Consider the following 27,609-nt stretch of genomic DNA (forward strand, 5'->3'; position numbering starts at 1 on the left):
TTTACTTGAATTTTGAAACACAAGATACTTTGCTTTTATATTCACAACAGTTTAAACAACTGATATAGCATTAAGATCAATGATACAATAACTCAATTAATACTTTCTATCCCAATATTACTCTAAAGGAAGAAAATATGTTTATTCCTTATTACATAATAGGAAGGATAATCAACATTCAGTCAGAGCTTTTATTGTCAGATAAACTTAACTGTATGAATGAAGTTAAAAATATTTATTACTACAAATGATCTGAAGTTTTTACATTTTCCATTTCAACTAACATTATATTTCCAAAGCCTAATGCATGGCATTTTTAAATACAAATATTTACAGACCATGTAACACACATTAAAAATTAAATATCTCTTTAAAACAGTGACATATAGATGTATTAGTATAATCTTATTTGAATAATAATTACTTAAGGAGATTTGTTTAACAATAACATAATCAATGAGATAACACTTTCTGAATATGAACCAATGCGGCAGATGCCCAAATCGCCAGGGCCTTAGACTCCTTGCTTCTACCCCTCATCTCATTTCTGATTTCTACCCCAATTCTAAAAGGGCCAAACATGAGATGTCCTGGGCAAAACCTTCTCTGGATTTTATTCAAGCCATTGATGGTCTAATAGTTTAGTAGCAAGTTTTCTTAGCAGGTGATAAGGTAGTCTACTCAGTTCCCTACCTGGAGATACGCAAAATCTGGTCATGTTTTTGTGACCAACAGAAGTGCTTCGTGTAACTGGGTATGTCCATGCCCACTTAGGAATGAGTTCAAATGTGGACCTTATTCTCAGTCATTAATCTAGATTATATTTAATCTGAAGTTCTGTAGAGATGAATGTGTCTTCACAAAAGTTCCTGTTGCTGGCTTATAACTAGAAGTGATATTACTATTCTTGGGACAGGGTAAGTAGTAACCCAACAATAAATGTTCTTCCTCTCCCATTGTAAGAACCAGATCACTTCTACACTATTACCAAAAAAAGAGAACATTCATTATGAAAAATGCTATCTGAACATTTGGATATCTGAGTATTATTATGTTTATATAACACATATTATGTTGCTTTTGTAAAAAATCCCAACTAGATTTTTGTTTGAACTTTTGACAACTTTGCAAAAGCTTAACTTTTACTTAACTCTACAATCTTATAAAACATTATTACCTTTTTTGTACTGCCTTTTAATTAAGAAATGTTTTTTTCTGATTATGAATGGAATGACATCAAATAGAAGGTTTTACACAATATACTGGCAGATACTGTATGTATTTTGTTAGCAAAAAGTTTTGTTTTTACATTTTTAAAATCATTTCATGTGACATATTTCAGTTTAAAGGATGGGACCAAATCTTAACATAAACATGCGATATGTTAGAAGCAGATGTATAAGTTTGTCATAAAAATGAGCAAAATCGATTTTCTTTATAACCAAATGGCAACATCTGATTGTACATCTTGGAATTCATTGCAGGTAAATGAGCGTGATCGTCTCCTAAGATTTGTTGGTCTCTGAGGTCTTCCTTCAATCAAGTCTAAATAGATGTCAGATTTCAGAAAACGTGTATAACTGTCTTGTTCCATGAGCTGATACACTCTGCTTTGTGCAGCATCAAAACTGTGGAGGGTAGGTTGAGTGATGCTGTTTGTAATGACTTCTTTTGTGTGAAAATCAAGGTTAACCTGGATAAACAGAAAAAAAGTGTGATTATAGTTAATATGCTTATATAAACAACTTTGAGAAACAGCACAGGACTGATGCAATGTTGGAGTTGGCATAGTGGGCTTAGAAGCTGATATAGTTTGGATGTGTGTAGCCTGCCCAAACCTCATGCTTAATTGTAATCCCCAGCATTGGAGGTGGAGTCTGGTGGGCAGTTATTGGATCATGGGGGTGGATTTCTCACGAATGGTTTAGCACCATCTCCTTAGTGCTGTCCTCATGATAGTGAGTGGCTTCTGGCAAGATCTGGCTGTTTAAAAGTGTGTGACACCTCACTCTCTCTCCTTTTGCGCCTGCTTCTGAAATGTGAGATAACTGCTCCCCCTCTGCCTTTTGCCATGATTGGAAGCTTCGGGAGTTCTTCTCAAAAGCAGATGCTGTTAGGTTTCCTGTATAGCCTGCAGAACCATGAGCCAAAGTTATTTTCTTATAAATTACCTAGTCTCAGATAGTTCTATTTTTTTTCGCATGTATCAAAAAGTTTATTCTATCTGTGGTTGAATATTCCATTCTATAGGTATACTACGTTTCATTTATCCATTCATTTGTTGGTAAACAATTGGGTTGTTTCCACATTTTGGTTATTGTGAACAGTGCTGTCGTGTTTATTGCAGTGCAAGAATGGCCTAATGTAGATGCTTGGGTATTTTCCTCTATTCTTGACTAGCATTTCATCTGTTTCTTCTCCCCTGGAATCCCTGGTCCTTCTTACTCTCTATGAATTTAGAATAATGGAATATTGAACTGCTAAAGATCATAGAAATAATTAAAGCATAACTCACTTTCAGAATAGGTAACTAAACCTCACAGAGGCTAAATTATTTGAGTCATGGGAAAATATGAGCTGGGGCATATTTGAGATTTTAATATGGGGCTTCTCTTTATTCCAGTGCTCATTTCATTGTGTTATGATGATTTCCTCCAAGCAAACATATGCTGTAGTATGAATGTCTTTTAAAGATGTAAAATTCTTTAATGCCTTGTATCATAGCACTGCATATATATCTGGTTCTGATGGTGGTAGGTTTTCAGGTAGGGGCTTTCTTTCCCCTTGTTCGTAACACAATACAACTAGCTGCCTTTTTATTAAAAAACGATGTAAAACGTTGGTTTTGGGAGAAGCACTATTTATAAAACACATATTAGAAACTTTGAAGCTCTACTTAATATTTTAGGGCAGTCAAGTCATATTTGCTAGTCTTATACCCATTTTAGCAATTGTATCACACAATTACTTCACATTGAGTTCGGAGTAAAAGAAAATCTCAATTGTTTTCCACTTGAAAACTTGCCTAGTTAGGTTTACCTCATCTCTCTATTGTAAGATTTTTTCTTTTAACCTGTCTTTAAGGTAGCCCTAAAGCAAACAAAACTCCGTATAAATAGATGAGCCAAAATTAAATTGGTATATGATGCAAACTTCTTGATGTCTCTTGACTTCACCACTTATAGAAATCTTTAGTTTCTATGAGAGGTTGCTTGTGCTAAAGTGATTAATATGAATAAGTGAATGAATCTAAATGTTGCAATTTATCATATTCACTCTTAGTCTAGAATGAAAATAACTCTGAAAAGTGACTCTAATTGTACTTTTCCTTCTATGATAGTATCTTACAATGTCTTCCATTTGTATGGATAAATATGTATAAATAATTATCTTCCCTCCAGCAACATCATGAACATTCTGGTAGAATGTATGAGGGTACAAATTTGATAAAGACAGATTATCTAAAAAATTTAGCTCTGAATAGACATTTCTCAAAAAAAGACATAAAGTGCCATTTTGGACAAAATGTTCAACATCATTACCCATCAGGGATATGCCAGTAGAAACCATAATGAGATACCAACTCACTTCGGTTAGAATGGCTTTTAATGAAAAAGACAAAAAATAACAAATGTTGCTGAAGATGTGGAGAAAGGGAAACTCATGCATTGTTGGGGGGCATGTAAGGTAGTTCAGCCATTAGAGAAAATAGTATAAGGGTTCCTCAAAAATTAAAAATAAATCTAACATATGATCCAGCCATTCTACTTCTAGGTATATATCTAAAGGAATGGAAATCAGCATGTTAAAGAGATATCTACACTCCCATGTTTATTGCAGCATTATTCACAGTATCCAAGAGATGGAATCAACCTAAATGTCCATCAAAGGATGAATGTATAAAGAAAATGTGGTACATATGGAACACTATTGAGGTATTAAAAAACAAAGAAACTCGGTCATCTGTGGTAATGTGAATGAACCTGGAGGACATTATATTAAATGAAATAAGCCAGGCACACAAAAATAAATACTACATGATCTGACTTGTATATGCAATCTAATAAAGTTTCTAACATAGAAGTAGAGAGCAGAATAGTGGTTACCAAGGGCTAGGTAAGGTAGGAAGGATGGGAGGATGGAGAAAGGATGGATCAAAAGGTACAGAGATAGATAGGAAGAATAACTTCTGGTGTTATATTACCTAACAGGTGATTATAGTGAATAATAATACGTGGTATATTTCAAGATCGCTAGAAAAGAACATATTGAATATTATCACCACAAAGAAATGATATATGTTTAATTCGATGAATATGCTAACTGATTTTATCATTATACAATGCATACATATATTAAAAATCACACTGTATCATCTCACTAACATGTATAATTATTACATGTCAATTATAAATAAAATTAATAAAAATAAGTTGGGAAAAATATAATTCACAATTTAAAAATAAAATTATTAAAAATTTTTGAAAGCAATTATGTATTTTTACAGTTATCTTTACTGTACCTCTTTTGGAGCATCAGTCTGTATAAATTTCTCATATATTGCTTTTGCTTTAGGGTGAATTTGTTGAGGTCCCTTGCTTTTCTTGAAATCTTCACAGGCTATCCAAAATTCAATATTTTCCTCACTGAATTCAGTTTTAAGAAATCTGGTAAAAGCCTCTAGTCCATCTATCAAGAAAATAAATAATATAACTATAAAATAGTATTAATGTTGGAAACATTTACTGATTGATTGATAATAAAACATAATTGCAAATATTAACAGAAAACCTACATCTTCCCTCTAATGCAGCACCGCAGCACACATCTTGCACAATATACATGAGAGACCCTCATGTAGTTTTCACAACTGTAAAAGGAAAGTATTATTCCCACTGAAATAAGACAGTATCTCACTCAGGCTTAAGTTTGACTTTAGGCCTAAGAGTAAGAGGGACCCCCTACGGTGGACCTCACTTTATGTCTCTTTTATCCATTCCCCTCCCAGAGTGTGAGGGGTGATTACACAGAGTCAAGAAACCATTACAGTTGGAACGGATCCTACCTACTTCTACACCATGCCTTTGGTATTCAGGATCTTGAGATTTCCTGACTAAAAGCTCTATGCTTCCAGCATTTACACAGCCTTTTCTCCAAGTCCATCTACCAAAAACACACTGACTCACTGGTATTTGTACCCTTAGGCCTGAGTATGAATAAGGCTTCAATGTGCAGGCTGGAGTGTGTACTCAAATGTGCAAAGAGCTGCTCACAGTGTGAAACCAAACCATGGGGGAAACGAAAAAGGTGGTAGGTCGTGTTTATAGAGTGGAACCGTTAAGTGTCTGAAAATTTTAAATTCAAACATAATCTTCCAAGTGGCTTACAAAGTATATTTGTCAAAGCAGAAGGATAGCATATGTATTTTAAAGTTATTAGTTTCTATAGCTCCTAAGCATTTAGACATCCAGCGTGGGACCTCTTTTTCACTTTTTGTCTTGCCCCATAAATGTTCAGGGCAGGTATCAAGTCTTGTGGAAGACTATCTGGGCTCAAATTAGTGTTCATTTAGTTAATATGTGGCCCTGAGCATATTACCTTTTCTTTCTGTGCCTTAGTTTTTCAGTATTTCAAATTAAGATAATAATGATCCCTACCTGATAGGGCTGTTGAGAGAATTAAATGTGTTAAAGTACACCAAGTGTTTGGAACAGTAACGGGGACATTAAAAAGTGCATAAGGGTTTTAGTAATGGTGGTTGTGATGATGATGATGATCTTGATAATTTTTATTTAAGGCTCACTAAGATGACATTTACATAACTAAAAAAGCAGCAGACTTTGGATTCAACCTTAAGACAATGTGACTTCAAAACTAGGGCTCTTTCAACTATCTTTTTTAACTAACTCTACTTATTTTTAAGTCTTTTAAAAGTTAAACTTTTTTATTTTGAGAAAATTATAGATTTACATGAACTCCTAGGAAGTTCCTAGGTGAGACCCCATGTAATCTTTATCCAGTTTTCACCAGTGTAACAACTTGGAAAACTACAGTGAAATATCACATCTAGGATAGTGACATTAATTAATATAATCAAGATACAGAAAGTTACAAGTATAACACATGTTGCCCCTTTACAGCCACATTTACATCTCCCCACATGTAATTATTTTTAACTCCAGGGAACCACTAATCTGGTCTTCATTGCTATAATTTTGTCAATTCAAGAATGTTATATAAATTAAATCATGTAGTATATGTTGTTTTAGATGTTTCTATTTTCCACACAGCCTGATTCTCTGGAGATTTATTCAGGTTGATGAATGTATCAATGGTTTGTTTCTCTTTGTTGCTGTATTATATTCCATGATATGAATATACTATCATTTGTTTAACCATTCTGCCATTGAAGGTAACATGGGTTATTTCTTTTTTTTCGGTTATTACAAATAAATCTGCTATAAACATTTGTGTATAGTTTTCAAAAATGAACATAAGTCTCTATCTGGAATAAATTCCAAGGATTGAAATTGCTTGGGTGTATGGTAGTTGCACTATAGAAATGTTGAGGGAAGGGAAATACGTTCCTAATGGATTTTTCAGATAAACTTTCTCAGAATAAATCACATTTGAGTTGGATTTAAATGAGTTTTAGCAATCTTTCTTTAGATTCACTCTCACTCTCTAGTTATAGCCCATTTCTCTTTCTGCTCTCCTTACGTAAGTTATTGCATAAGGAAATATCATGAGTCCCATCTGGACTTCCCACTTGGCAGCATCTGATAATACTGACCCCCTCCCTTTTCAAATACTCTTCCACATAGGATTGTAGGATGCCATATCTCCTACTTCATACTGTGTGATCGTTTTTTTTGTGTGTTGTCTGTTTAGGTTTAACTCCCTCTGTTCCCCATTAAATGTGCTATTTGCTAAAATTCTGTCCTTTGCATTCTCCTTTTCCTTCTTTCCTTTATCTTCCCTATTCGCCCATCTTCTCTCTTGACATTTTTCCTGAACTCCTTTTTTCTGACATTCAACTGTAATTTATGCATATTGTTAACACCTGTAGACAAAGTGCGGCATTAGAAACAAACAATTCTGAAAAACAATAAAGTTTTTGTTTTACATGTTGATATCATTAAAATATTTTAATCTTCTTACAAGAAATTATTTTTAAAATCATAGCTTCAAATATTCCTCTAGCTACTGACCTATCTTTTCTCCTTACAGATATAAAATCTTTGAGTAAGTTTTCTACACTTAGTCTCTTAATCCCCTCTATCTCATTTACTTTCCAACACACAAAAATGTGGTTTCTATTCAACACTTTACTTAAATTATTTTTGCCAAATTGACTTAATGTTATAGTTAGTGAACATTTTTGTTTCCATCCATATGTTATTTCATTTCTCCACAACAGCAGGCACGGTAGAGAATTGCCTGTAATTCTCCTCAATGGCAGCTAAACTCCAGAGTTTCCTATTACACCTCTGACTATTGCATCCCCAAATCCTTCTCAGTTTATCCTTCTTCATCTTTCCCTTAAACTCATTTCCTGAAAAATTACTTCAACACCCAATCAATATGGAGATGATTCTTAGAACTTATCTCAAGCCTCTTTTTCCTGAGCTCCAAGTTCATATCAACCAACATGTGAAAAACATCATTTAATTGACCATTTAATTAGTCATATGAATGGTGCATTTATCATCTTTACCTAAAACCTTCCCTCCATACATTTCCCATTTAAAGACGCTATCCACTCGGGGATGTAAACGGAAACCCTGGCATTTATTCTCAGGGATATTTAATTTTCCTTTTATCTCACACATAGCTGATAATCAAATCTTAAAAAATTTCCCCTTTCATATAGCCTACGTCTGTCTTTTTATTTTTGTGCAATCTGTAATTACTTTTATTTAGACTGGAACTATCTCTCACACAAATTATTATAAAAACCACCTAACTGGTGACCCTGAATTTAGGTTTTCCTTGTCTCTTCCTCCAACCTCCAAGAAGAGTATTATCCACATTCTCATCAGTAATATCTTTCTGCAGTACAAATTTTATTATGATTCTTCACCATTTAAAATTTCCCAATAGCGTTCATCTCTTCCTACTATGTTTTTACACTGATTTAAGCTCCACTCACAGAGAAACACGTATAGTTCCATTCATGTGCCATGTTCCTGAATCTCTTAGTTTTAGCTCCTGTTGAGAATAGTTTTCCCTTCCTATTCTAAATCCATAAAGCAATTTTATTAATCTAATCCATACAGCCTATATTCATTGAGGTTGAAATTACATTTCATCTTGTCCGGAAAGACTTCACCAATCTCTAAAGAACGAGTTGGGAGTCCTTCATATATGGCCTTCTACTGTGCCGGGTAAACTTAAAATATTGTACTGCAGTTGCCTGTTAACTTTTGTTTTCCAGGCTACACTGTAACATATATAAGATGAAGACCCTTGTCTAACTTGTCACCAAATTTCCAGTACCCAACATGAGAAATAACTCAATAATTATTTAATAATACTAAAATAAATTATCAACAAATAATTGAATTAATTATAAAAATACAGAATTATATTAAAAACATGAAACAGTTCTAGGAAATATTTTGTGTACTAAATGAAATATCAGACCTATCATATTTACAAGAGATATGGACAATCAGAGCTGGTAACATAAAAAAGCAAAAAAAAAAAAAAATCCACAAAATTGTGTCCTATTGTGAATATGGACAAAAATATGTAATTAAAAATATACTAGTTTATTAAAAAAGTTAACTCTTAGCTTGATGACATTAAACATTTGATTAATATTCTAGTTTCATGCTTGGCAAGCAAAATTTTGGCTGCTTCTTTGGTCATATGAAAAGGTAGAAAAATGGCTATCAGTGACAGTTTTATTTCTGAATCTATATTATTAGTTTGGAATTTAACCTCATGAGTTTTGCCAATGTGAGCCTTCTACTGAGAGTTGGGTCCTTCCTGGCATGCTAACAAGATGACAGCATCAATTTTGAGAACGTGTGAAGCTGGAGTTTGTGGTAAATGCCAGTCTATATGACTTTGGACAAGCTGACAAACATTTCTGGTGGTACACTGCTCTCTGTTGGATAGCACTATGAGGTATTGAAACATATAATGTATTCCTTACTTTGTTCAACTATCTTATTAAATATTTTTGTTTGCATCCTGAACTCCCCACTGAATAACTCATTAATTCATCGAAACAATATTGATCACATGCTATGTTCCAGACACTGGTCTAGGTACCAGCGACCAGCAATTTTAGAAGTGAACAAAGCCCTTGATTTGATATTTAACCTATAGAGCACTACCTTAAATAGAAGAACATATTACTACTAAACTATTAAGAGGAGGAGAGTCATTACAAAGTAGTGGGAACCAGACTTGTCCTCCTACCACAAATAACTATAAAACTAGAAAAAATATTGAGGCAGTAGTTTTCAAGCAGAATACAACTGGCAACAGATGAGAAGAAAAACACATGAAGTGAGTGCTAGGTTTGCTCTGGTTTTCTACCTGGAGGCATTTTTAAGACTGGAATGCATGAAGATGGAGGCTAACCACAGTAACAAGTCTTGCTGAATTGAGAAGGCAGAGATAAGAGTTTGGGCATTATGATGTATTTGGAAAAGGAGACATGCAGGAGGGTGTCGGACAGTTTGAGTGACCTTGTACCAACTTGTTCTCTTTGGTCACTTGTAGTTCTCAAAAATAAATGTACAATGTGCTGACAATGCAACATCCTGAGATAAGAGAAACTGACCAGAATAACCCTGCTGTGTTCCTTTGCCACCCTAAAATAGGATCTTCTTTGACACTTTAGCCCGAGGATACCTGTATTCCCTCGGTCATAAAAACCAGGACAGGCTGCTTTCTGGGATCCCTCAGCTGCCGTGCAATTGGAACATCATAGACAAGATTTAATTCACTCTTAGCAGCTTTCCTGAGTGTTGAGGGGGCAGCTCATTATGAATACTAGGCTTCTATTATCCCTTGCTGCCTATTTGCAAGTACTAAAGTTGCTTTGCCTAACTAGTTGTATCAGTGTTCTATCACAGTGGATTTGTGCAAGTAATCAAAATTGTAGCCCACGATATAGGGGGCTTAATTGGTAACCACTGCAGAGTGAATCTGCTTTATAAGGGGACCCAGAAGCCCGCATGCAGTTTTCCTGCAGAGACTTGACTGAGGGCTAAGCTGCACATGAGCAGGGCAAATTTTGTGAAGTCTAGAAGAAGACAGATGCTTATGGGACTGAGGTAAATGGAGATATGAGAGTTTTGATAGGTTCGGATGACTTTGGATTTCTGGCTCAGCCATAGAAAAGACACCAAAGAAAGGTCATGTTTCTGGTATACATACTATGTCTTGTCCTACTACTAAGAAAGGTCTTGTCCTCATACTAAGACAATTCTGAGAGATACCAGCCTTAAAGGATCGAACTGATCAGAAAAAAATCAAGAGGATACAACAGTGATTTAATTCACTTCCAGAAAAATGATTCAATACTCTATAAGGGAAGACCACATAATTTAGACTCCTATGTCATCCTCCATGCTCACATACAAAAAAAATTAGTGATGTAAGGAAATTTTCATGACTTATTATCAATATTTTGTTTGTTGATAAAATATCAATAAAAACTGATCATGAGGTATCTAAAATGTTGGAAATAGCAGACAAAAACTTTAAAAAAGCTCATATAAATTTTTTGAAAAACACAAAGGTTAAAAAAGACCTAAGACAAAATTTAAACTATAAAAAGTAATCAAGTTGAAATTCAGGAAATAAAATGTAAAAAAAAATTAAAAATAAAAAATATTGGATGGTCATGGCAACAGATTAAAGACTGCAGAAGGGATGGGTATGTTAGCAGATAGTTGGATAGAAGACAGATTGACTTAATCTAAATAAGGTAGGAAAGGAGGAAAAGAAAACAACAACAAAATGAGGAAACAAATAGAAAATAAATAGTAAGATGTTAGATCCAAGCTCATATATATCAATGAGGAGATAACATTTAAATGAGCTAAACATTCCAATTAAAAGAGATTATCTGACTGGGTTAAAAAGTAAAAACAGACTACATATTGGCAACAAGAGACACATTAAATGAAAAGTATCAGGAAGATGAAGAAAATGGATAAAAATGTTACACAGTGCAGAGGTTAAGCATAAGAAATCTGAATAAAAAAATCTTCACATGGCTTGAAAAAGTAACTTCAAAATAAAGAGTATTTCCATGTTGTAATTTTTAAGTGACCAATTATTACTAGTACATAACAATCCTAAACATATATGAACTTAATTTAGAGCTTCAAAATACATGAAGCAAACTCATAGAACAGAAGTAGAAAAATTCACAATTTAGGTATAGATTTTAATTCTGCTTACTCATTAATTCATAGAAAAAAGTAGACAATATCAATGACAATATATAAAACTTAAACATCATTAGACTGAATTGAAAAATTACAAAATAATCTACCAAACACATCTTTTCAAATGCACAAGGAATATTATCCCAAATAAACTCTGTGTTAGACTCATAATATGAGCATAAATGAATTTCAAAAAGCTTGATACCTTACAGATATGTCCTTTGCCCACAAGGGGTTTGAATTAATAATTGACACTAGTAACATAGATAAAAACAAAACAAAAACAAATATTTGAAAATAAGCACACAATACCCAGTGTGTTTGTGATAAATATGTAATAAACACAATAACCTACATGTTAGAGAAATCGGAAGGAAAATTAGAAAAATATTTATACTTGAATTATAGTGAAAGTACAGCAGATCAAAAATTTGTGAGATGCAGCTTAAACGGTGGCTAGAGAGAATTTTATTGCACAAAATGGTGGTCTAGTAAAAAAAAAAAAAAGAAAGAAAAAAACAGGAACGGTATAAAAATTAAGATCTAGGTTTCCACCTTAAGAAACTTGAAAAGAAGAGCAAATTAAATACACAGTCAGTAGAAGAAAAAATAAAAATAAAAACAAGAGGAAAAATATATGTAATAGAAAAACTACAGAGATTAACAAAGCCAAAGTTGGTTCTGTTAAAATATTAATAAAATAAAACCCCTAACAAGAGTCTTTCATATTAGGAAGCAAACCATAAATATTAGTACAGATCTTACATATATTACAAACAAGTGAATATTATGAATGACTTAATGTCAGTAAGTATAATTTATATGGCATAGGGAAATTGTTTAAAAAAACAATAAACCTATACCCAAACTGACACTTGAAGAATTGGAAGATCTGGTAGCCGTAATTCAATTATTAGATTTTATAATAAAATATTTCTCTCCCCCCAAAAATACCTGGGACCAAATTTAGTAAATTCCATCAAACATTTAAGAAAAAAAATGTATTCTAAACTTACATACTTGCTTTGAGAAAATTGAGAGGAGATGAACACTTTCCACCTCATTTTATGAGATGAGGATCACTCTAATACCAAAACTTGTCACTCTGCCCCATAAAAAAACAAGTAAAGACTAAGAAAGAAGTGAAGAAAATTACACAATATCTCTCATGATTATAGAAGCAAAGATTCTACACAAAGTACATGTTTTAAAATCCAGCTATTTATAAAGAAGGTGAAAATATTCTGGCATTATGGCTGAAAAAAGTTGAAATAAATGTTGTAGCTTTGTCTGTTCAACTCATTTTAACTTAGATTACCACATTTTTTAAAATGTTTACAGCTGTCTAGAACTATTCCTCATGGTCAATGACAATTACTAATATAAAAAGTTCCGTATAAAATGAAACAAGAGGAATAAATTTCTATTGGTAGAATTATGGTAATAACTAAGGGGTTTTGCATTTATAACATGTTTAGAGGTTTTGAAGGTTAAGTGTTACTTATATACATTACCTCATTTAATTTTTATAACAGATACATGGAATATGTCTTATATTCATTTACTTAGATGAGACAACTGAGATTCAGATAAGTTCAATTGCCCCAGATTTCATACGTGTGTGTGTGTGTGTGTGTGTGTGTGTATATATATATATGCATATTTTTCTCAGCAAGGCGTTGAGAAAATTTCTTCTTTGGTAGGCATTTCTTCTTTGGTAGGCAGAGAAAAAACCCTCCAAAGGTGTTCATGCCCTAATCTCCAGGACTTGTGGGAAAAAAGGAACTAAATATAGTTCTGGACCTTGAGATGGGGGAGATTATCAAGGTAGATCCACCTAATCACATGAGTCCTTAAAAGTAGAAGAGGCAAAAGAGTAGATCAGAGAGATGTGACCTAAGAAGGACCCGACTCTGCTGCTGGCTTTGAGTATGAAGAAGATGGTCATGACCCAGGAAATGTAGTGTATTCTAGAAGGTGGGTGTCTTAGTCTGTTTTGTGTTGCTATAAAGGAATGCCTGAAGCTGGTAGTTTATATAGAAAAAGGTTTATTTTACTCACAGTTCTGCAAGTGGTATAAGAAGCCTGCTGGCATATGCTTGGCTTCTGGTGAGGGTTTTGTGCTGGGTCAAAACATGGTGAAGACCAAAGAAGAAGTGGGCATGTGCAGAGAGGGATCAAACCCGAGGGGCATCCTGGCTTCATAACAACCTGCTCTCGAGGGAACGAATCCATTCCCCTGAGAACCAATCCAGTCTTTCAAGAGAGAAAACTCACTATTGCTGAAATCACATCAAGCCAATCCTGGGGGAACGTCTCCCATGATAGAAACAAGTACCCTAAGTGCCCCCTCCCAACATCACCACATTGAGGATCAAATTTCAACCTGAGATTTGGGGTGGGGGGAGAAACAAACCACATCCAAACCATAGCAGTGGGAATGAACCTCAGTTTGCAGCCAGCAAGGGAAGGAAGTAGTTGGTCTGTACCTGCAAACAGCTTAATTCTGCCAGCAATCCAAATGAGCAGAAACGGGATTCTTCCTTAAACCCTCCAAAAAAAGAATAGCCTGCTGACATCTTGATTTATTTTGATCAAACCCATACTGGACTTCTAACACAACTTTAAGATAATAAAATTGTGTTGTTTTAATCACTGTAGTTGTGGTAAGTTGATATAGCAGCAACAGGAAACCAATACAATTTCCTCTAATTATTCTTTTTGTATCACCATTTATTCCTCCTTTATATAGACCTTATCCTCTTTGTCATGAAGCATGATTTTTTAATGTTGTAAGCAATCTTTTTAATGTTGAGTTCCAGGAACTTACTGTTTAGGAAATCAGTAGTTAGACAAAGACATGACAACCTACAGAAATCCCTAAGCTTTATAGTACAGAATGATTTCAGCCACTACCACGAGAAAAGGATGGCACAGGTCTCTTCTGCACCACGGCCTCTTCATTGGGATGTTTTCAACTGGACAAAGGGAGATCCTGCCATTTCTTTTCCTCAGTAAATTTACCATGAGCAACAGATGTTAGTAGTTACATATTAGTTAACTAACTAGAGAGACAAAGGAAGGTTGGGCTCAAAAATAATTTGACAAGGCATTGTAAAACTGACAAGCAACTTACAGAACTTGTCTGCAGTCCTGAGATGCCAGTAAGATAATTTCTAGTCAAACACAACTCTCTGCTGAAGGCCTTACTGCTAAGTGATTCTTGAATGAGTCAGCAAACTCTGACCACTGAGAAGCAAGAGTGATCAAGTTGCTCTTCTTTCTCTAGCTCAGTTAGTGTATTCTTTTCAAGACTGATTTCTCACACTGAGTATATGCGTTTCTCAGACTGTAAAAGGGAAATATAAATGAACAATGGTTCTTTGAGGCATTTTGATACATTGTACATTTCCTCCAAATACCTACAAACATATAGGTTTTCAGAGTAAAGTTAATGGTCTAGCTACAAAATAATTGCCAAAGTGAACAACAGGGCATCAGATGTGCTGGTTGTACTGTGGCTTATTAATAAGCACATAAGCACCCATAGGGATTATTGTTTCTTAGAACGTTCCTATTTGATTTTCCTTCCCACAATCCCTTTCACCACCTGCATTTGAGAACTTGGACTTGCATAAAAGCAATTTGTGTCATGAATTGTCCAAGACTATATTCCCTTAATTTTTGAAAGCTAAATTGCAATATCCTCTCAAGACTTCAAGTAAACCTGGAGCCTTATGATCACTTTAGGAAATAAGCTGAATAAGTATTGTTTGGCTGCTGATTGACAGCAGCTTGATAATTTATTTCTTTTCCATTTTGTAACTGGAGGGATGGTTTTATTACTTAGTCTACAGTTTTACTTGTCTTCTTTTTTTTTTTCTAATTTTTCCCCCTCTGTCTTCTATAATGATCTTGGAATAAAATAAGGAGACTAAGACAAAACATGCTGACATGCTATGTTAGTTCATTTTGCATTGCTATAAACGAATACCTGAGGCTGAGTAATTTATAAAGAACATAGATTTATTTAGCTCATGGTTCATCAGCTCTGCTTCTGATGAGGCCTCAGGAAGCTTTTACTCATGGAGGAAGGCAAAGGGGAAGCCAGTGTATCACAAGATAAGAGGCAGTGAGAAAAAAGGCAGGTCTCAGGCGTTTGTAAACATTCAGCTTGCATGTTAACTAAAAGAATGATAACTTGCTTATTACTGCGAAGACAGTACAAAGCCATTCATGAGGGATTCGCTCCATGACCCAAATGTCTCCCACTAGGCTCACCTTCAGCTTCAGAGGTCACATTTCAGCATGACATTTGGATAGGTCACACAACCAAACCGTATCACATGCCTTTCAAACCCTAAATTGTAACTGAAATATAATTTGAAACGTGGGGCAATGTTTAGGTCTGTAAAAGAAAACCACCACAAAAAAACAATTATCTATGCACCAACTGGCCTGAACTAAACTTTCGGCAGTTAGCCGTAGCCTCTGCCCAGAACTACTTAAAACAAATTCTTCTTGAGAACTTTCCCTTTAATAAATATTTAAGATAAAATGGAAACCAGCTATTTACCACCTGTACTTACTTAATCTTTCAAATTGCTAAAGTATTTGTCCTTTTTCTAAGTTAATATCCATTTTTTTACTAGACTTAACTCTAAAAATCATTGTTAATTTATCTCTGATAACTATCTTCAGAGCCGATAGATCTTTCTAATTTTTTAATAGAATTCTAAAATGTCGTATTTCTTATTGCAGGGTCAGTATCTTAGTATGCTTTGCTTAATAGTTGCTATAAAGTAGATTTCTGAAGAGAATTTCTTGGCTAGATATTAAGAAAAAACTGGAAGCAGGACAACAAAATAATTGTGAGAAGATTTTCAGGTAATCCTAATTAAAAAGAAAACAAAAAGTAGTCATATGGAAATGTGCCTTCTGCTGATATTAAAAAGGATACCATTGGGCGTTATTGATCTGTTTGTTTATGATATAGGTCCTGCCTTTCCCCATTTCACAATAAGAGGCATTTTATCTTGTCCTTGCTTGTTCCTCAGTTACTATTTAAATGGAAATTAAAGCAAAGTTGGCAAAATAAAATGCCAGTTACATTACAAGGAAAGACCAACCTGTTTCAAGGTCATATTTCCAAAGAGGAAAGAAAGTATGTTTTGTTTGGCTTATAAATAAAGTCGCACTGACCCAGTGAAGGCATAAACGTTTTCGATTTTAATCTACTGCACTCTGGCCACATGTTATGCATAAGCATGGATTGATCAGTTTTTAAATATCAAATTACTCCTAAAGTGAGTTATTAATTTTCATGATTTCAGAAGAATATGACCATTATTTCTATAATTAACAAATTAGAATTATCATAAATTTTTTGTACTGTCAGCTAAAAGAAAATGCCCAGAAGCCAGATAGCTGAAATTGTTATTTATTAAAATAACTTTTAACCTATAATTACTGATTTTAAAAAAAAACTTAGTCTGAACCTGAGAACTGTGTTATATATTTAAACAGAATTTACAAGTTAGGAGTTTTGAGTGTTCATTAAGGTCTTAGCACATTGCTATATGCCTTTTATTGGCACAATTCCATTTAATTTTCACATCACCCCTACGGAGTAAGTCTTGTTAGACTCATGTTTATAGATGAAGAAGTTGACGTTCAGAGAGTTAACTTGCATTAAATCTTACAGATGGTAAAAGATAGTGTAAGTGCTTGAACCCAGGTTCATCCTATTTAAAATTACAGGACTTTTACAACTAAACTGCCATAAAGAAAACAAAGTCCTTACTGTTGAGGAATATGGAGATTAATGGGCAGGACAGGCATGTATGAACCAAGGACTGAGGAAGGACAATTAAAAGAGTGACTTATTCTGTTCAAAGTAGCAGAGGAAAATCAACTTGCATAAAATTCAAATAGAAGTCTTCCAGAAAATAACATAAACATTATTTCAAATAGAGTCCTTCACTAATTCACAAGCATGAGTGTCGACTCTGTGCCATCTGCTGTGCTCTGAAATATTATGCAAAAGCCCTTTGTTACTGTGGTTAGTCTAGTGCTTGATACAGACATTCAAAGTGAAGTCAGCATACTAATATCAAGAAAAGTGCTATGTATGTTCTGAGTGCTCATGATGCATTAACTAAAGTGAATGGATTTTGTTGGCATAATATGAATATAATAGTAAAGAAAAAATACTAATTCAAGAAATGAATAAAGGATGAATGAGAAAGAAGTTTATTAATTAAAATTTTAAGTAAATAACTTTTTTAAAGTAATGTGTAATGCTGTACATTTTCCCAGCACATTAGTTACTTATCCCAGCACGTTAGTTACTTCCTGTTTCTCTTACTCACTTTGGGCAGCTGCATTAAGTCAGTTCACAATGGAACCATTTCTCATACAGAGGCAGTAACTTACTAAACAGTCCTTTGGAAGGCGGCAGTGGTGAATGCAGCTGCCAAAAGTGCTTGATAGAACCTGGGATTAGAATTCACACTGGAAGAAGCTGGCTCAATGTGTCATACAAATATGAAATGCTTGTAATTGCATGTTTCTAAATTGAAACTCTGGCATCTGTTGGAGTATTTTTCTGATGCCAAGAAACCAAATGAAACAAAAAGTCTAGAAAATCTGAAGTTGGAAACCCAAGTACCGTATAATATCCGAAGTACTAAGTTGCATTGTTTCTTCTGTAACATTTGGCTTTGTAGCTCTGACTTGCCATAGAATGTGGTTTCTTTTGCCATAATAAATGGTTTATGTGATGCGTTATAATTAGGACTGGGTTTTATTTTTAATCTTTAGATAAATTAAGAAATTGAGTGCTTGTTGGACAGGCATAGTGGCTCATGTCTGTAATCCCAGCACTTTGGGAGGTCGAGGCATGTAGATCACTAGGTCAGCAGTTTGAGACCAGCCTGGCCAACATGGTGAAACCCTGTCTCTACTAAAGATACAAAAAATCAGCCAGGTGTGGTGGCGCGCTTCTGAAATCCCAGCTACTCGGGAGGCTGAGGCAGGAGAATCGCTTGAACCCAGGAGGTGGAGGTTGCAGTGAGCTGAGATTGCGTCATTGTGCTCCAGCCTGGGTGACAGGGTGAGATTCAATCTCAAAAAAAAAACAAAAAAAAAAAAAAAAAAAACAAAAAAAACAGTTGAGTGCTTGTGCTTGTTATGGGTTAGCTTGAGTTAGAAATTTAAATTTTTAGAGCACTGAAATTCTTTATCTTGCAGAAAATTGGTAACCAAAAATTAGGAACTGTAACTTGGAAAGCCACAAGGTGAAAAGTATAAGAAAAAGTACTCATTTCCTCCCCCAAAAGTGAAGTATGCATTTCCTTATAGTCTTTACTCAAACTTAGTAATACGTATTTTCCAAAGTATAGTCAGTTTGTATTTTTAAATACAGGATGTGCAATGACTTACATATTCTACTTCCATCCTACATGTTACAAATTGTTTTCAGAAGTTACTTAGAACCACAATTCAGAGATTAAAAAGTTCAAGTAAATATTCATTAATACAAAGGTTAAAACTATTGTAGTTTTTAGCAATGACTGGATAAAAGGGTACACAAAGAAAAGGAACAGTTTTGTAGTAGTGGAAAGATTGTCTAATTGATAGAAATTCCCCTCATGAGATACAACATTTTCATTCAGATAAGCAATTATCAACAATGTGAGCTGGTTAGAAAATCTCTTTCTGTAAGTCAGCCTTCCATATTTTAGGTGTGCACTTGCAAAACCCTGCAAAACTTTTGACAAGGTTTACCACGGACAAAAAATGTTCAAACTCTACCCTGTTCTCTTTTTACAAGTCTTGTTCATCCTCCTCTATTTTGCATCTATTACAGACATCATATTATCTTCCTATTATAATAAAAATGAAATCTAGAAATCTTTGGCTCATCCTTCTTTGTTTCCTATTCCTTCATCTTCTCACTCTATAACATACATACACATTGATTAAGTCACTAAGTTTATCCATTTTTTTTTTCTAAGGGAGTCCTTACTTTGAATTTAGCTTTTATATAACGACTTTGTAGGTAGTCTATATTACATGCATGGACTTTTACCTTTCTAACCATCAGAGTTATCTTTTTAACACACAAAGGCTTCCAAAGTTTGTTCCCAACTTAATTATATAATGTGTTTATTATCCTTTGCCTCAGAGTAAACTTACTGCTTTTCCAGAATCATGTCAAAATCTCTTAGTACTCTAAGTGTTTCCTTGCCTCTATCTCAAGAATTACCTTTTGCCTGTTGAATTATTGCATACATCTATTTAATCTCTTTTAGTGATCTTCTAAAGCCTACACGATATACTGCAAGTTCTATATAATATTTAAAAAAGCTGTTTAGCAAGTTATTTTAGAAGTTATGTATTATACAGCAGTATCATTTTACTTTCAAAGGTGCCTACACAGAGCCATATACATATATGTATACAAATAAAAACACATATGTGTGTATAATATATCTCTATATTTTATTGGCATCAACTGATTTTATAAGTTCAAATTGATAAAATTAACTTTTATAAAGCTGGTGAGAAGCCTGATAAAACTAAATTAAAAATTTATGATTATGAATGACAGATATAGTTTGATACTTAATTTTTGATTTGTTACTACTTTTTAAATTTAAATAGCCCTTAGAAATTACTGGTTTATATACATGTAGTATTAAACTACAAATTTTTATTATTCATTATTATTCAGACAAATTTGACAACAAATAAAAATAGCAGAAAAAAATAGACTAATAGCTCCATAGAACCAAATAAGAAACAGAATTTAAATTATTGACGGACTTCATTGTGTTAAAATTTACTATGTAACATTCCTGAGATCATTTTATAAAGTATTTTATTCTTCAGTAGATTTAGATTTACGGAAATATTTTGCAGAAGGTATCAGGGGAACCAGACCCCAATATTTCAACGTAGGTTCTTTTCTATTTTCCCTAAGTGTTGGCCAGTCTGAGAAATAAAGGGAAAGAGTACAAAAGAGAGAAATTTTAAAGCTGGGTGTCCGGGGGAGACATTGTGTTGGCATGTCCCATGATGCCCCCTGAGCCACAAACCAGCAAGTTTTTATTAGCAATTTTCAAAGGGGAGGGAGTGTATGAATAGGGTGTGGGTCACAGAGATCACATGCTTCAAAGACAATAAAATATCACAAGGCAAATGGGCAGGACAAGGTCACAAGGTCAGGGCAAAATGACAATTTCTGATGAAGTTTCATGTCCCACTGTGCAAGCATTGTCATCGATAAACATCTTAACAGGAAACAGGGTTCAAGAGGCGAGTACCACTCTGCCTAGAATTTGCCAGGCTAGAATTTCCTAATCCTAGCAAGCCTGGGGTCGCTGCAGGAGACCAGGGCATGTTTCATCTCGATCTACAACTGCATAAAGCAGACACTCCCAGAGTGGCCATTTTAGAGGCCTCCCCAGGGAATCCATTCTTTTCTCAGGGCTGTTAATTATTAATATTCCTTACTGGGGAAAGAATTCAGCGATATTTCTCTTACCCATTTTCGGCAATAAGAGAAATATGACTCTGTCCTGCCCGGGTCTCAGGCAATCAGACCTAATGGTTATCTCCCTTGTTCCCTGAACATCGCTGTTATCCTGTTCTTTTTCAGGGTGCCCAGATTTTGTATTGTTCAAACACACATGCTTTACAAACAATTTGCACAGCTAACACAATCATCACAGGATCCTGAGGCGACATACATCCTCAGTTTATGAAGATGACGGGATTAAGAGATTAAAGTAAAGATAGGCATAGGAAATTATAAGAGTATTGACTGGGGTGGGGAAGTGATAAATGTCCAGGAAATCTTCACAATTTATATTATTCTGCCATAGCTTCAGCTGGTCCCTCCTTTTGGGGTCCCTGACTTCCCACAACAAGAAGGTAGTATAGAAGGTAGTACAGATTTAGAAGAAGGTAATATGCCCCCCATTCAATGTCCCCCTGTTATTAATATCTTATGTTGGTATGGGACATTTGTTGCAGTTACTGAAACAACACCGTTGCATAATTTTTAACTGAAGTTTATACTTTACTCATTTTTTTAAGTTTTAAAAGAGTTAAACTATGTGACTAAAATTTGAATAAAATAGAATTATCAGAACACCTCCCTGAATCATTTGATTTCTGTGGAACAGAGCAAAAATCAGCGACCTTTCTGTTTTGATCTCATGGATATATTGTCTGTTACCCTAAGACACCATCCCTTTCAAATTGTGTTTTTCAATAAAGAATTATTTTGGTCTTAATTCCCTAATTAAATTATATTGTTTAATGCCCCATTCCTATACTGATTCTTTGCTTGGATGGTCGCCTTCTGTCCTTGTTCAGCTAGTGAATTTTGATTAATCCCCTAAAATTTAGGGTAAAAACCATCCATCCTGTGGTTTCATTCCTAAAACTGCTAATAATCGATTTATGATGGTTCTAATATTAACTGTTTTTGTCAAATTGAATACCCAAATTTCCATTGTATCTAGTTTGATTTATCACTTCATTTCTCATTTGACTAAACTGAATAAATTTTGTTTCCTTTTAATAGACATAACATACAGAATTTGAGAAAAGTATGCATTTTATAAAATTTTATAAAAGAAAATTTTACAAATGGAAATTTGATAAAATTTGATAGAGCAACATCTTTCTTGAAGTGTGTGTGTGCGTGTGTGTGTGTGTGTGTGTGTAGGATCTTTCTCTTTAAATATATATATATGCATATATATATTCACACACACACACACGCACACTTTTCTACTAGAGTCAAATAAATAGAAATAAACTGAATTTAACCATTGCAAACAAAAGGCTTGTTTTAGGTGATTCTTTTAAGCTTTACAATTTAATATTATTATAAGCATTGTAATAAAAATAATTGGATTGGGGAGATTGAGTAAAATAATACTTGTAATATAAATTCTGTGAATTCAATATAATATATTTAGTGTTGTAATCATGACAGGTGATAATATCCAGTGGGTCAGTGCTGATTTCTTTAAATGTGTCTCTTCTTGATTTAAATTGCAGATAGTTTACTGTTCTTTAATATTACCAGTAGAGAAAAGAGAGAGTAGCAGATTTGATTTTGTCCTTTTGCTTTTTACCACTTTTAAAGAAGAAAGATTACAGAATGCTAGCTGAGGATTTTCTGTAGGACTAATCATCCTGCTAAATCTTATGCTTTGAATGAGTAATGAAAGTATGATGAAATTATTATATACTAATTTATTAAGTGAAAGAAATCCTGTCTATATGTTATTGTCAATTGAAATTTTAACCCTCTAATTGATCATCATCCAGTCGTAAGTAGACTGGAAACAGAAAAAAAAAAGATTATTAAGCTGGTTAGTAAATATTATTTTTTATAATAGCAGCAATCATTGATATTTCTGTAGTGTCCAAGATTTATTGGTTTCTTATTCATCATCTCATTTATTCCTAACAGAAATCTATTTCTGTTGGAGCTAAAAACGTTATCTTCATTTACAGTGGAGGAAGCTGAAAGTCAGAGTGATTAGGAAGCTTAACTAAGATTATACAACCATTTATGTTTTAGGAGAAAACTAAAACTTGAATTTCACTGGAACTCTGGACTAACTTCTAGAAACAAATTCAGTTATATTCTTTTCCAGGGGATGTGCTAAGTTTAGGAATCCACAAATGAAAAGATGTATGTTTCCTTCTAATAAATACTTATATTATAAAGAAATTAATCCCAGTCCTCTTATTTTTGTTGTTGTTTTCTTTTCATTTCTCCTTCTCTGACTGGTGAAGAGTCTAAAGGGCAGTGCAGTACCAAAATGTTGAATATGAGAGGAGATTTTAAAATAAACACATTTGGGGGACATGAATTATGGAAGCAAGTTTTACACAAGTTATTGTAATTAATCTATAAAGAACATATCTGAAACTGAACCAAAACAATGGGAGCAAGAAAGTGAGTACGGGGCAAGTTTGACATAGATTTGGTAAGAATTTTAACAATAGTTTAGAAATTGTTGTATACTGGGGCTGGGCACAATGGCTCACGCCTGTAATCCCATCACTTTGGGAGGCCTAGATGGGTGGATCACTTAAGGTCAGGTGTTCGAGACCAATATGATAAAAATACAAAAATTAGCCGGGTGTGGTGGCCTGTGCCTGTAATCCCAGCTACTTCAGAGGCTGAGGCAGGAGAATCCCTTGAACCCAAGAGGTGGAGGTTGCAATGAGCTGAGATTGTGCCAGTGCACTCCAGCCTAGGCTACAGAGCAAGACTCTGTCTCAAAACACAAAAACAAAACAAAACAAAACAACAAACAAACCAAAAAACAAAAAAAGAAAACAAAACAAAAACAAACAAAAAACAACAAAAAATGAATTGTCGTATACTGGAAATGAAGAAAAGTGAGTACAGTAGTTAGGGAAGGCTGTTTAAGTTACTTTTCCCCAAAACAGGGAGTGATAGTAGCTAGTCTTAGAGTGAAATACAAGGAATAAAAGTTTAACTTTGTCAGCACAAACTTTCTTACCACTACTCTCCATTCTCATTGATTACATCCTTACCTAAGTTTAAGCCTTGATTTCTCTACCTATAAATATTACAATTCAGAGGCAGCCATTTACTTTCATTGGCAGAGGGAAAGTTTTCAGGTATCGTCTACAGATATAGAATTTTTATATCACTAAATTCAGAAGAACATGAAAAGGTCACCAAGACCTTATAAAGAGTTGGACAATTAAGGAAGGGAATAAAACAAAAAAATTATGTCAGAAAAGAAAAGTTGTTGTTACATTAAATGGAGCACAGTAATTGAGGGTAAATTACAAATATTCCACTCCCAACTGTCCTGGCAACAGGAATCCTTTCTTCCATTAGACACTTTAAAATTGTCACAGACACAGGCAATGCTACAAGGAGTAGTTAGAGTAGTCAGGCTAACCTCATCTTGGAAGGGTCTGGGAAGAGCTGGGAAATGATTGTATTTCAGACAAAGACTAAGGTAAGAAACTGGACAAGTTTAAGGTGCAAAAAAAAAAGCTGTGGGCTTGAGGTGGATGTTTGGTAATGATAAAGCATTGCTTTTTTAGCAGACTCTGCCAAGTTCAGGGTGGAGAATAATAAATCTGTGATTGCCTAGCTGCATCACCTGCTCAGTTCAGTCTTTCTATCTGAAAGAAAGCATAAATGAATAAAGATAACAAAGTTCACTCACTTGCTACCTTATGTAAATTGATCCTGAAGAGTGGCAATCCAGGGAGCCTGCCTCCTAAGCCATGCTATATTATCAGTGTTCCAGAGTCAAATGAGGCCTTGATGCTTGTCCTCACCCTCCATCTCACAGACAAAGTTCCACCTTAAATACACACTCGATTCTCAACATTTCTACAAAATTCTGCTTTAAAAATAGACAATTGATGCGAAGTACAGAATGAAGAATTTATAAAAGTTTTTTAAAACTGTGTTTATGGGGCCGGGCGCAGTGGCTCACGCCTGTAATCCCAGCACTTTGGGAGGCTGAGATGGGTGGATCACGAGGTCAGCATATTGAGACCATCCTGGCTAACACGGTGAAACCCCGTCTATACTAAAAATACAAAAAAAAATAGCTGAGCGTGGTGGTGGGAGCCTGTAGTCCCAGCTACTCGGGAGGCTGAGGCAGGAGAATGGCATGAACCTCGAAGGCGGAGCTTGCAGTGAGCCAAGATCGCGCCACTGCACTCCAGCCTGGGTGACAGAGCGAGACTCTGTCTCAAAACAAAAAACAAAAATAAACAAACAAAAAAACTGGTTTATGTGGGTTTCCTGTATGTCCACCAAAAGAATTACTTTATATTTTTAATCCTTGAACAATGAAACTAACATGAATAGTTCGTTAATCATGAATTTGATAAAACCAAATATTTCATTCAAAAATCAGAAAAATTTAAAAACTGAAACTAGCTACAGTATAAATAACTAATATTTCACCCACAGTAGGTAATTCTAAACAAAATGAGACCTTTTAAAAAAATTTCCACTATTTGACTTTTCTATTATTTAGTTCTGTTGATCAGAAAAGTGAATTACTGAAAATTAACAATCAGACAAAAATTTTGTGACCTATTGTTTTGGATAATTACATGCATAGTTTGTGTAATTTTCCATTAAGCAATAAAATATTTGGTGAAAGTACCACTAACCTCTATGGGAAAGCAGTTTGTCAAATGATTCACCCCATTTCACTGCCTCTTCAGGGGAGACTCTGTATAAGAAACAAAATGTTTTATAATGGAGTGTGCAGAAAGTCTGTTTATGAATCTGTTCTAACATATGCTATTGTACTGCTCTTTTCAATTATATTTCACAGTTTCTCCTTTGATTATAATATAATGAAAATTGTATTTACATTAGAAACTTTGAAAACATTGTTCAATTTTCTTTTGGAATTTGTCTGTTGAATAATGTGTTAAAATAACATTACTTTTTCTCATGGATATGTGAGTTGTCTTATTTTTTAATTAAAAATTAATCCTTTTTTAGGTTAAAAAGCACAGAGAACAAATATAAAGAAATCAGGTCAACTATCTGTTTAAATTCAGCAAGTAGAAAAAAACTAAACTCACAGTATCTTTCAGTTAAAAAAAAAAATTATACTGCAATTTCCTTGAAGCTGTAACCACACTAGGCTGCAAATTTTTTTTAAAACGGATACAGGAAGTTTGACTAATAAAGTTTCAAAGGGATAAGAAATATATTTTAATAGAAAAAATATTCTAGAGATGTTGATAATGTGGAGAATTGAATATATTTTTTCAGATCTTTTTTATTATACTCAATTTGGAAGAATTTGTATGAAACTAGTATATAAGGTTTTTGCATTTTTTTGAATTAAATAAATGCTAAGTATTAAAAGACATTGTTTGTGCTTTACTTGCTATAATGGGGGTGTTTTTTCCAACTACTAAAGAAAGAGATGAATAGCTCTCTATTATGACAATATTGCATTGTGAAAACTCTTAAATTAATGAGCATTTTATCAGATTATAAGGAGTAAAATATATCATTTAAAATTGACAGGTATATAATTTTAAAAGAGCAGCTTTAAGTGTTCATACGATTATTCAATTCAAGCGATTTAATTCAAGTGATTTAATTTTATGAAATATTTCTAGTCTCTTCAAATGAAATTTCTAACTTTCCTTATATTACTGTGTAATTTTCAATAAATCAGAAATCCCTAATTGCATTTTTCTTAAATCTTTAATGATAGAATCAGCAAAATCTTCCTCAAAATACTGAAAATTTATTCACCTTGTTTCTTTGGCCAAGTGCTCAGATCTACTGGAGCGGGTGTCTTCATGAAACTCAGGTTTCAGCACAAGAAGACTTAGTCTATTTCTTTTTTCTTTAGCTCTGTAATAAAAAGGACTTTGTGTCAGGACAATTTAGATGATAGTTAAAATCTCTCCTGCTGACTACCAGAAAATTTTGTAATTGGTAAAAACCCACGCCCACTTATACCCATTCCCACACACTCATGAATCCCATTTAAATACTGTATTTGTGGAGGAATGAGGGTAACATATGAAAATGTTTCTCCTTTTGCTCACTGACAATCAAATATTTGAGATTATATTTCAATAAAGATTGTACTAGTTCCTCTGTGTGGCTAAAATTATTACAATTTTTTTTTAATGAGAACACTTTAGATTTCACAGTTTGTTGTTTAAACCTAAGAAATAAAAAGGTGTTTTTTTTCCCAAATTATAACAATACGATCAATATATTTTCCACCCAATAGTTCAAAAACAAGAAGTAATGAATCTTCAACCTCAATTATACTTTCAAAAGTATAAGGCTGACTTAAAATTGTATAATTTTACCTGATTTTGGCTTCTTTGGTTGTTTCTTCTTTTCCTGAACCATGTATTAACTTGAAAAAAGTTTTTTCTTTTGATTCACACATATTTATTTGAGAAAAGAAAAGCAATGTTGTTTCCATCTTCTCTCTAAAATGAAGAGATGTCTAATTTATTACATACTTCTCTAGTTCATTTATTAATAGTATTCCATACGTATACCTAGTAGAATAAAAAGTTATCACAACTCTTAAAGTAATGTTTACAAAAAAGAAGTCAAGAGCTGTGTTTCTTTCTGCCTCTGCAGAAATGCAGAACT

At 33.9% G+C, this 27,609-nt stretch overlaps 1 protein-coding gene across 1 annotated transcript; it reads right to left on the reverse strand.

The window, feature by feature from the left end:
• Window positions 1–27,609, reverse strand: RGS18 (regulator of G protein signaling 18). The gene is made up of 5 exons (XM_032137248.2): window positions 27,315–27,609; window positions 26,743–26,844; window positions 25,632–25,693; window positions 4,523–4,689; window positions 1–1,693 (listed from the first exon to the last, which is right to left on the reverse strand). The coding sequence occupies exons 1-5, from the start codon at window positions 27,431–27,433 to the stop codon at window positions 1,436–1,438; spliced, it is 708 nt and encodes a 235-aa protein (XP_031993139.1). The 5' UTR covers window positions 27,434–27,609; the 3' UTR covers window positions 1–1,435.

This window comes from Hylobates moloch, unplaced genomic scaffold (assembly GCF_009828535.3).
Source record: "Hylobates moloch isolate HMO894 unplaced genomic scaffold, HMol_V3 SCAFFOLD_18, whole genome shotgun sequence".
In the NCBI taxonomy this organism is placed as follows: Eukaryota; Metazoa; Chordata; class Mammalia; order Primates; family Hylobatidae; genus Hylobates; species Hylobates moloch.